Source organism: Electrona antarctica (assembly GCF_951216825.1).
Source record: "Electrona antarctica genome assembly, chromosome: 3".
In the NCBI taxonomy this organism is placed as follows: Eukaryota; Metazoa; Chordata; class Actinopteri; order Myctophiformes; family Myctophidae; genus Electrona; species Electrona antarctica.
Genome location: NC_136808.1, coordinates 48,713,778 through 48,726,277, shown reverse-complemented (window position 1 = coordinate 48,726,277; position 12,500 = coordinate 48,713,778). Strand labels below are relative to the sequence as shown.

Sequence of the window (12,500 nt, the reverse complement as noted above, 5' to 3'; positions counted from 1 at the left end):
CTTGTATTGTTCAGTTTCTTCCCATGTCTTTTTTCCCGTCCTTTTAAAAAACTAAAAAACGTCGAACCAGGGAAACTCCCCCCTGTCAGGTGTAAAGGAGCAACTTGGACACTCAGGCATGAAGGAAGCATGAGTTCAAGTCCGTTGCTCTCCTCATGTCCCCCATATATGGGGACTAGGTTGGCGGAGGGTGTGTAGAGCCCAGGATCACATTAGATAATTAACACAGGGGTGAAAAATGGGTTACAAAATCGTGGGATAAAAAAAAAAAAAAAAAAAACAGAAAAACTGAATTAAGCCTCTTTGCCACAATATGCAGTATATGCACATTTCACAGAACTCGTCCGATGAGCCCATGAACCATTCATTCCAGCCTCTTCTCTGCTGCCTGCGTGTCTTTCAGTGCGGTGAGCTTGAACTGGTCCAGTCCAGGACGTCCCAGTGGGATCATGCTGGGGTACGAGGTCCTGCGACGCAGCCTCAGGTCATGTGGTGGTCGGGACCCCGCCAGGGCCAGGAGCCTGGCTGTAGCAGAGGGCTCAGGAGGAGGAGGAGGAGAACAGGGAGGAGGGCCCACATGCTCCTACCTGGAGTGTCCAGTCAGCCATGGGGTGTGTGGGACGTTCTGCTTCCCATCTGATACTCAGGTAGTCAGTGTTAAAATAATACATCACCACTGTTGAACACTTTCATGTTCAATGTTCAAATAATAATTTGGAAGTTGCAGTAACAGAATGACGTCTGTCTTAACCGTGGATTGTGCCTTCTACCTGCACTATTCATATTTTTAATTCATAATTTTAATGCCAATAGAACAATCCGTGATATACACACTTTATCTCATTTTCACGTGGCAAGACTATAGTATTAGACACTCAGTCCTGATGGTGGCGGTAACTTCACCATTATGCCAATTTTGACCGAATAGAGCGAATCTGGCGATGTAATTTCCAGATCTGTCCGGGATGCTAAGCAATCATCGTTTATTTTTATATCTAAGTCAAATTAAGCTCTAATCAAGCCCAACATATCGCATTTTACGCAGCTATGCACATAAAGACCGCGCACGTGCGTGCGAGAGCGTGCACGTGAGGATTTCGGACGGTTTTAGGTAGAGGACATTCGCCAAACATGCTAAAGGTTGCTACATCATTTAAAACAAAGCCCCCGATTATAAGGAATAAAACAATTACGTCAATTACGTCAAGGGTAGTGGGGGATTTTTTTTATTCATTACGTCAATTGCTTCAAGGGCAATAAGAGGGTTAAGATCAGATTCCTGCCCACGTGCTGTGTACACATAGAAATATTATTTGATCTGCAAGCTGCTCTCACTCATCAATTCGTCCACTTTTTTGTTTGTTTTGTTCAGAATGACACAAAACAAAAATGACTTCTCGTCTCGCATATGATTTCATGCGATGATGTATTATTGGAATCAGATGGTCTTTGGCGGGGATCCCTGTAGGGGAAATCTATGAATTTATGAACTGCACTTGGCCTCAGAACATTACAGATCAATATTCACGGTTGACTCTATGCTCTGCTGTACAGTTAAGTACAGGAAAATACCTGCACATAATGCATGGAATAGAAGAACCCACGACTTAGCAGCATAGGTGCTTGGACTGCTAGGCCAGCCCGGGCCCAATCCGTTCAGCCCACGCACGCATGCACGCACGCACGCACGCACGCACGCACGCACAGTAACTGCACACAACTACATTTTTCCACAGACACACTGCATGTTACTAAAGCTGTGTGTACAGACACACAGACGCACGCACGCACATGAATGCTCAAAATGGTTCAAGGTAATGAAGATTAAAGTGAAAAAGTTATCTATTGTTTTGAATATGTCAAATGTGTTTAAAATAACACTCCAATCCAACATGGTTTCTCTGTTCTTCTGCTGTGACTGTCTCTCTTTCTCCATCTCTCTCTGTAGGTACTTTTCCTACAGGCTTATATTCAGAGACAATGCCTTCGCATTAAACCTCGTCTCTGTAATACAATGACTTGTCTTGGATGTAAACCTCTTGACTGCTGATCTGAACCGTTTTCCCAGGACACACACATGCACTCACGCACGGAAACACAAACACAACACACACACGCTCGCACACACACACACACACACGCATGTATGCGGGCGCGCACACACACACACACACACACGCACACACACATGCATGCTGCCGGTGTGCGTGCACCCACCAATGATTGCACAGGCTCAGACACAAAGAGCCACTCACACACTCAAAGAAACACACAGAACAAAATTCATAAGAATGAGTAATCTCACACACACACACACACACACACACACACACACACACACACACACACACACACACACACACACACACACACACACACACACACACACACACACACACACACACACACACACACACACACACACTCTCTCTCTCTCTCTCTCTTCTTGCTGTGGGAAGCATGGTCGTCGCTGTAGTGATTGTTTCCTCTAAACAGATTAACTTGTCTCATCATCCTCATGTCATTGAATAACAGCCAAGTTGGCACACGGTGCCAGCCCGCGTGCACGCAACACACACAATATAACGCACACGCACACGCACACGCACATGCACACACACACACACACACACACACACACACACACACACACACACACACACACACACACACACACACACACACACACACACACACACACACACACACACTGCCAGCCCGCGTGCACGCAACACACACAGTATAACACACACACACACACACACACACACACACACACACACACACACACACACACACACACACACACACACACACACACACACACACACACACACACACACACACTGCCAGCCTGAGTGCACACAACACACACAATATAACACACACATGCACACGCACGCGCACACGCACATGCACACACACACACACACACACACTGCCAGCCTGAGTGCACACAACACACACACACAAGAACACACACTGCTACCGGCTTGCATATGCCGTCGCCCCCAGCACCTATAGTACGCAATACACAACATCACACACTTTCAGCACGCATACACTTCAACACGTACGTTTTCTGTTTGCTCTCTCTCTTTACTGAAAGAACGACGACGTCAACGATTGTCAACGACTATAACGACCACCTCCTCTTGTGCTACTTATATTGTATTAACATACTCTACCATACAGATTGGTTAAAATACCCGTTAATTCACTAAAATAAGTGCCGCGCATGTGTGCACACTCACGTGCCTATAGCCGAGAGAGATCCTCTGGGAGATGGATCGCTGGCCGTGCCACTCATTCTCTGAGTCGGCGATGCCCAGGATCGAACTCAGAATCCCATGAGTGCTCTACCAACCGAGCCAAGTGTCTTTGGATAAGTTCTTAATAGTAATTCTACTGGATTCATGGACGGTACAATCCAATCACACTTACAGTAAAGGCTAATTGTGTGTGTGTGTGTGTGTGTGCGTGTGCGTGTGCGTGTGTGTGTGTGTGTGCGTGTGCGCGTGTGTGTGTGCGCGCGTGTGCGTGCGCGTGTGTACCAGGTGTGTTGTGACGGAGTGTTGTACAACAGAAGTTTTCATCATCGTTGCTGTGAGGGGCGGTACCTGCCCTCAGATAACTCCTCCCACTATGTGTGTTGTGGAGGTAAACTCCTCCCACCTCTGCCGGACCACCAGTGCTGTGCAGGACACTACATTCCTGTGGAAAGCGGTAAGTATTACACTCTGGGTCCTGTAGTGTAGGGGTCCATTTAGAACCAGATACCAGATACGTTTATAAACGTAGCTTGGCTATAGAGCGTCGCAGTCCCGCCCCCTACCAGGGCCCAGGAAATGATTCTCCGTTCATTTTCCTCATAGACTTTTCAGAAAGTATTTATTTAAAGACGTTTACGCCGCGGACAAAGCCAACTCTTGTCGTGACAAATCATGACAACAAACATTTTTTTGGGCCGAACAAATAATTAGAAAGAAGAAAAAAATGGCAGGTTACAACACTTTTTTTGTTGTTTTTCTTCTTTGTAATTATTTGTTTGGTCCAAAATATTGTTTGTGTTGTCATGAGTTGTCACGACTCGAGTTGGCTTTGTCCGCGGCGTAACCGTCTTTAAATAAATACTTTTTGAAATGTCTATGGAAAAAATGCATTGGGAATCATTTCCTGGGCCTGGCGTCGTCATGAAAGGGGGCGGGACTGCGACGCTCTATTGGGACCTATTTTATGCCAACTACGCGTATAAGCGCAGACAACCATTTAATCCATATATGAACGCGCCGTCCGTTTGTTTACCTTTTAGCATTGCTCCGGGTAGTATAGCCCTCCTCCGTCACCAGCAGCGATGCGATTTCTAAATCCAGCTCCGTTGAGCCTCCATTATAACCCGATTTTCAAAGTGCCGTATCTCCAAAGGTTCGAAAGTTGTCCATGGCGAGCCGGCGCGCACCCGACGATCGTAAATCATTTGTGATTTGGTATCGCATCGCTGAGAAAATGTAGCTGTTTGTACTGCTAGCTAAAGGCTGTGGGCTGTGTTGTGTGGTGTCGTTCCACTTCCGGAGGGCCCCACCTTCCTGTTTAAACCGGCAACAAGCTCCTGTGGGCATGGGCACAACAAGCTCCTGTGGGCGCGCCCTTTCCAGACCACGAATGCAGCATTTACTACACGGTGAAAGAAATGCAAATGCCTCTCCTTTCCATGCCATGCCGGAAGGCACCATTCAGGAGAATTGCGTTTTTCCCGAAGTCTCCTGAACTTGAACACAGCATTTTGCGTTGAACAAATTTGTGTAGAAATCCATGTCGTACACCATACTGTACATCTCCACTAGCTAAAGAGCACTGGGAGCGTGACAAATATTTCACATCAGACTATTAATTTGGTGATGCCTCATTCATTCAAAGCTTGATGCTTTTATTTGCAGGGAAAAATCAACCTCCTTTCAGAAAATATATATTTACGTTGAACGTTTCACTATTAAAATAAAAAAGACAAACGTTTTGAAATGGGATATTAATGAGTAATTTTTCATTCGATACTCTTGACACGAACAGCATGTTTAAATGAATGTAAATTAAATCACAGTGAAATGAACGCTCCTGCACGGTGTGTGAAGGTTTTCCATTGGCGCGTATATGTATATGAACCTTTATTGAGAAAGGATATCCCCTTGAGATGTCTCATCTCGTTTTCGAGGGGGTCCAGCAACATACAGCAAATACAGAGCAATACATTAGACAGAAACGTTACAACTGTCATGATCTGTCTCTCCACAGACCATGTCAGCCCTGGCCACTCCCACTTTCCATTCCACACTGCAGTCCCAATTACTCACCTGTCTCCAACTCCCTCGTCATCCCACCTGTGAACTATTCCACAATCACCTTCCCCCTATAAGACTGGACTCATTACAAACATTCAGTGTCAGATCATAGTTTGATGTTGTCGGTGCATGTATGTATCCAGCTTGACTACCATGTCATTTTTCTGTTTGGTTCCTGAGTGAGATCTATTCCTATGTTCTACTCAAGGATAAGAATTATTCCTGTGTCCTGCATTTCTACTCAAGTGTGAGACTTTTGCCTTGATTCCTGAGTTCTACGTCAGTGTAAGCTTTTTGACATTTATTCTTATTAAATACTTTGAAATCAACACTTGTTTCATGTGACTCTGCATTTTGGGTTCAAATCACTCTGCATCGTAACAGTATGATCTGACCAAAAATATGAACCCAGCAGAGTTACTAGTGTTGACAAGGAAGGTGCTGAACTTTGAAAATGTTGTGGATTGTCTTGTGGCATCTCCTCCAAACCTGTGTGCTGAACTCCAGAAGGAGATTACAGTATACCAGCAGTGGTTCAAGGAGAGGCCATGGACAAACCATTTTGTTCCCTACCTGGATGTGGTTAATGGGAGGCTTAATAGCTTTTTGGAGACCAGCTCACCCCATGTTTCCCAGTCAGCTCCTCACTCAATTAGGGTTGGAGTGATGAGCCTACGTCCAACTAGCCTGGATGCTAACCAGCAGGGCACCCAGTCTATGGATTATTTTTCTAGGGGGGGGCCCCGTTGTGTCAACAGGCGGGGGGGTCTCCCAGCCACCAAGCCCACCCACCCCGTCTGTCCTGACAGTGGGGGGAACCGTGGGCCTGGTAGGAGAAGGCGTGGCCACCAACACCACCAGGAACCTCCGCTGCCCAGCATCCACCAGCCCTCCCAGCCTGCTGTCTCCATTGTTGACCTGCCTGTGCCCTCTGCACCCTCACCGGTGATATCCACTGCCGACCTGCCAGAGCCCTTGCCAGCCATCTCCCTAGATGTCCTGCCTGCGCCCTCTGCACCCTCGACAGTCCTATCAGCCAGTGACCTGCCAGAGCCCTTGTCGGTCATCTCCAATGGTGATCGGTTTCAGACCGAGGTGATGGAAGCTCTGGCCCTGGGCTTTTTGTTCGGCTGCTTCCGTCCGATGCTGTCTGCCGGCTCTCCATCTCCAGAGTCTGCAGCACCCTCCTCGTCTCCTGGATGTGCAGTGTCTACTGGGGTTCCGTCTCCAGAGTCTGCAGCATCCTCCTCGTCTCCTGGATGTGCAGTGTCTACTGGGGTTCCGTCTCCAGAGTCTGCAGCATCCTCCACGTCTCCTGGATCCTCCTCGTCTCCTGGATGTGCAGTGTCTACTGGGGTTCCGTCTCCAGGGTCTGCAGCATCCTCCACGTCTCCAGAGTCTGCAGCATCCTCCTCGTCTCCTGGGTGTGCAGAGTCCTCTGGGGTCCCGTCTCCAGAGTCTGCAGCATCCTCCTCGTCCCCTGGGAGTGCAGAGTCCTCGGGGGTCCCGCCTCCAGAGTCTGCAGCATCCTCCGCCTGTCCTGAGTCTGCAGTCCCGCCTGCAGCTCCGCCTGCAGCCCCGCCTGCAGCTCCACCTTCTCCGCCTGCAGCTCCGCCTGCAGTTCCGCCTGCAGCTCCACCTTCTCCGCCTACAGCTCCGCCTGCAGCTCCGCCTCATCCGCCTGCAGTTCCGCCTGCAGCTCCGCCTCCTCCGCCTGCAGTTCCGCCTGCAGCTTCGCCTGCAGTTCCGCCTGCAGTTCCGCCTGCAGCTCCGCCTGCAGTTCCGCCTGCAGCTCCGCCTCCTCCGCCTGCAGTTCCGCCTGCAGCTCCGCCTCCTCCGCCTGCAGTCCCGCCTGCAGCTCCGCCTCCTCCGCCTGCAGTCCCGCCTGCAGCTCCGCCTGCAGTCCCGCCTGCAGCTCCGCCTGCAGTCCTGCCTCCAGTGTCTGCAGTTCCACCTGCAGCCCTGCCTCCAGTGTCTGCAGTTCCACCTGCAGCCCTGCCTCCAGTGTCAGCAGTTCCACCTGCAGCCCTGCCTCCATCGTCTGCAGTTCCGCCTGCAGTCCCGCCTCCAGTGTCTGCAGCTCTGCCTGCAGCCCCGCCTCCTGCGTTGGCAGCCCCGCCTCCTGTGTCTGCAGTCCCGCCTGCAGCTCCATCTCCTCTTCCTGCAGCTCTGCCTGCAGCTCTGCCTGCAGCACCTCCGGCGTCGCCCTCCGACCCTGCAGCATCTCCGGCATCGCCTTCTGATCCTGCAGCACCTCCGGCGTCGCCTCCGTCTGCAGCATCCCTGGCGTCGCCTCCGTCTGCAGCATCCCTGGTGTCGCCTCCGTCTGCAGCATCCCTGGTGTCGCCTCCGTCTGCAGCATCCCTGGCGTCGCCTCCGTCGGCAGCATACCCGGCTCCGCTTCCAAGGTCCTCCGCCTCGTCTCGGCCTCCAGGCCGCCCTCCTGACGGCGCCTCCTCCTCCTCGTCTCGGCCTCCGGGCCGCCCTCCTGACGGCGCCTCCTCCGCCTCGTCTCGACCTCCGGGCCGCCCTCCGGATGATGTCACTGCCTCATCCCAGCATCCTGGCCGTCCCCCCGATGGCGCTCGTTCTGCCACCGCCCATCCTCCTGGACGTCCCCCTGAAGTCACCAGCCCTGCCTCTGGCCGTAGTCCTGGCCGCCCCCCTGAAGATCCCCGTTGCTCTGGTCCTTTGTCTCAGGTTCCCTCCTCCAGTCCCCCTCCACCCGCCCTGCTCGTCCCTCGTCTATGTTGTAGGACGTCTGGTATCCGTCCCTTGAGAGGGGGGTACTGTCATGATCTGTCTCTCCACAGACCATGTCAGCCCTGGCCACTCCCACTTTCCATTCCACACTGCAGTCCCAATTACTCACCTGTCTCCAACTCCCTCGTCATCCCACCTGTGAACTATTCCACAATCACCTTCCCCCTATAAGACTGGACTCATTACAAACATTCAGTGTCAGATCATAGTTTGATGTTGTCGGTGCATGTATGTATCCAGCTTGACTACCATGTCATTTTTCTGTTTGGTTCCTGAGTGAGATCTATTCCTATGTTCTACTCAAGGATAAGAATTATTCCTGTGTCCTGCATTTCTACTCAAGTGTGAGACTTTTGCCTTGATTCCTGAGTTCTACGTCAGTGTAAGCTTTTTGACATTTATTCTTATTAAATACTTTGAAATCAACACTTGTTTCATGTGACTCTGCATTTTGGGTTCAAATCACACTGCATCGTAACAACAACAAATACATCCATGCACACATTACAGAACAAAACAGAAAGCTCTCCCAAACTGGCCGCTCCCACCCCACCTAATCACCCAGAGAATAAGGCACTTAATGCATCATGGTACTCATATAATGAACATAGATCAAGAATCAGAAATCTAAAACAAACTGTTACAGATACTGTATGCACATGCAGTAAAATGCTTTAACGACATGAGATAGATACACAATTACAAACGTGCACATGCATAGATGTCAAATTACAGTATATTCGCAGATTTGTATGTTAGAAACAAACTGAGGCATATCAGAAGCAGGAGCAGGGTATTTGAAGATAAGTAAGGATAGACCCTTTAAAGATATTGAAGGAGTTAATTGATCTAAGAGAACTGGGCTGGGCCATGGCTCAGTGGTCCAGGCACCTTGGCTGGTAATCCAGTCTGGCAGTGTGCCGCGGGTTCGACTCCCGATCCTGACGGCCTTTACTGCATGTCTTCCCCCCCATCTCTCTCCCCATTTCCTGTCAGCCTACTGTCTGTCCCTCCATAAAATATATAAAATAAAGGCGAAAGCCACAAAAAAAACATCTAAGAGAACTGGGGAGATTGTTCCAGTCACCCGGAGCTTTGTATTTGAAAGCGTGCTCTGCATGTCCCCGCCAGGTGAGCATTGCTGTCCAGACTCCTCTGGGGGACACGTGTCGGTGGGTCCGGGGGACAGCTGCTGCGGGGGCGTCCCCTTCTCCCAGCGAGGGGGCCAGCTCTGCTGTGCGGGGGCCCTGCAGGACGGCTACAGGGCCCAGTGCTGTGACGGCCGACTGGTAGACCACACACTGGTCTGCTGTGGGAACGCAGAGAGGGGAACAGTGCACACACACACTACAGGTAAAACACACAAACACACAACCGCCCGCGTGTGCGCACACACACGTACACACACACACACGCACATACATGTGTAGGAGTTTGAGAATTAAGGGGGCGATCACTGAGACACATCACTAGGAGAAACGTGTCACCATATGTGGCCAAATTTGACTGAGGGACTACTATATTGACATATTGGTTGTTCAGTTTGACCCACCAGTTTTGGAGTTATATGGCTTATAGAGTAATCTCCTCTGGTGAAAAGCTGGAATTTGCACGATGGCAGGCTCTCAGTCAAATCTGGTCTCAATTATTTACTGTTCATTGTACAGTGTACATGGCGTGCGCTCCTCTTGCACTGTGTGTCGTGTTTTTCCAGTGTTATTTCAACGTGGGAACCCCTCGTCAAAAAATTGGGAAAAAAACAGCGCACTGTAATCTTTTGAATTAGCGTAGCTCGGAATCTGTCCTCGAGAGATTAAGCGTTTATACTGTAAACGTTTAAATATTCTCAACTTTTCAGTGCAAAGCACAGAGCTGCACCACTGATCACAATCCAAGAGCGCCGTGTAGTGGTAGTACTGGCCGCTCAAATAATGCTTTCGATTTAAACCACTGTTTGCCAAGACGTTTCTGAAGCATTTCTGAAGCGGCACCCTATTATAATAGAATACAGTACACAGTACAATCCTTTAGGAATCAATCTATCTGCATTTCTAACAGCTTGAATGCCAAACATTGCTCATCTACAAGCTTGTAGGTTGACTATAGCTGTTTAACAGGATTTTGTAATGTAAGGATGCACAAACAGTACAAAAAAAGAACAAAAGAAAACCGGGGCCACAAGAAGCCCTTTCATCCACAAAGCCTACAGTATATGAATGAATTCTCCTACAGTGTGTTTGTCCAAGAGAAGTTAAACAGTCCCGTGAAGTTTGTTGTAAAGATGTCCCTTTGTCTGAGAGTTCAGAACGGAGAGGTGGAGGGGGGGGTAGAGGAACGTGCTCTCCTCTTTTGGGGTCGTCTCCCTTCTACCTCACCCACAGAGCACCTGCACACGCACAGATGGGACTCTGTGTGTGTGTGTGTGTGTGTGTGTGTGTGTGTGTGTGTGTGTGTGTGTGTGTGTGTGTGTGTGTGTGTGTGTGTGTGTGTGTGTGTGTCATTAGACATCTTTGTCATGGCAGATGATGATGAAACAGGGTGGGGGGTTAGCACCGTTGAGGGCGCTGCCAAGCACACAGCAGGACACACACACACACACACACACACACACACACCGCAGTCCCTCTGTCATATGCATACACACATATGCACACGTATAGACATCTTACACACACACACAGACCCACACGCACATACACCGCAGTCCCTCTGTCACATGCATACACATATATGCACACGTATAGACATCACACACACACACACACACACACACACACACACACACACACACACACACACACACACACACACACACACACACACACACACACACACACACACACAGAGTCAACAGGGTGCTCTCCGCAGGGTTTGCATAGTGTTGAGTGCCAGACAGAAAGACTTGGTCTCTATTCATCACATAAACAATGGACCCATATGGACATTAAACTGTCCACACACACACGCACGCACGCACACACGCGCACACACACACACACACACACACACACACACACACACACACACACACACACACACACACACACACACACACACACACACATGAGCACACAGCTCCCCAGAATAACCCACAGAAACTTTCTTTATAGTTTTAACCACCTTCATCTCTCATCCTCCTCCTATATTTAAATGTCCTCTAATGATGACGTCGCAGATTACAGCTGTTCACCTTCACTTCTAATATCGCACGACTAACATGACAACATCATGACTGCCCCCGCGTGCGTGCGTGCATGCATGCGTGCGTGCCTCTCTCTCTCCATTCTTCCACGTGAGCTGGCTGAGTCTCCATCCTTCATCTCAGGGAGACCTCCCAGGGAGTGCATATGCTCCTCTCTGCTCCTCCTCTTCTGTCATCTTCCTCATTACTTGTCTTCCACACACCGCATCCTCCCTCCTCCTCCTCCTCCTCTTCCTCCTCCTCTTCCTCTGCCGCCTCGCTCCTCTTCTTCACGCCTACCTCCTTTTTCTTCCTCCCCCTCTCCTCCTCCTCTTCCTCCTCCTCTCCATCACTTCATCACCCCCCCCTCATCCACTCATCAGTCATTAGCGTTAGCTTCCCCATTGAGAACATATGGTATGATGGATCACAGGGCTAGCGGCGCTAGCCAGGCTAAGGGCCATTTGCCGGGTGCAGCTCACTGTCGGGGTCCCAGGGCCGCGAGCGTGCGCACACGCACATCATGCACACACACACACACACACACACACACACACACACACACACACACACACACACACACACACACACACACACACACAGCAACACCTATTACAGGATGGGCTACTTAACCTTGGCAGCAGATCTATCTAAGGTTTCAACCAGAGGAACTGTAACGGAAGGAAGGAAGGAAGGAAGGAAGGAAGGAAGGAAGGAAGGAAGGAAGGAAGGAAGGAAGGAAGGAAGGAAGGAAGGAAGGAAGGAAGGAAGGAAGGAAGGAAGGAAGGAAGGAAGGAAGGAAGGAAGGAAGGAAGGAAGGAAGGAAGGAAGGAAGGAAGGAAAACTTTGAATGAATGTAAATGCAATTAAAACTCATTCCCTGCCAATAATGAAACATTGTCTGTCCTATTGCTGCCAGGATTCACAGAGCTTTTCACTAACCTTTGAAAAATCATATCATAATTATGCACACATTCTGCACAGGGTTGGTCTCAAAAGGTGCGCATGCGTCTACTGCAGCTCCAAAATAAACTTGGTGTGATAACATCAATCCTGTCCCAAGCCACAGCACTCAGACGGCAAGAAAGATAGAAAGAAAGAAAGAAAGAAAGAAAGAAAGAAAGAAAGAAAGAAAGGAAGAAAGACTGACGGACGGAAAGACGTAAAGACGGAAGGAAGGAAAAAGCAAGAGAGGAAAATAAAGAGAAAGAAAGTGAGTG

The 12,500-nt window shown here is 49.6% G+C and overlaps 1 protein-coding gene across 1 annotated transcript in view; it reads left to right on the top strand.

Moving 5' to 3' along the window:
* Positions 1 to 12,500, top strand: part of ush2a (Usher syndrome 2A (autosomal recessive, mild)) — a 363,038-nt gene that overhangs the window by 227,137 nt on the left and 123,401 nt on the right. Inside the window, exons 55-57 of the mRNA XM_079496383.1 lie at positions 404 to 647; positions 3,558 to 3,726; positions 9,231 to 9,452. Coding sequence (XP_079352509.1) covers positions 404 to 647; positions 3,558 to 3,726; positions 9,231 to 9,452 — 635 coding nt within the window. The remainder of the gene's footprint in view (positions 1 to 403; positions 648 to 3,557; positions 3,727 to 9,230; positions 9,453 to 12,500) is intronic.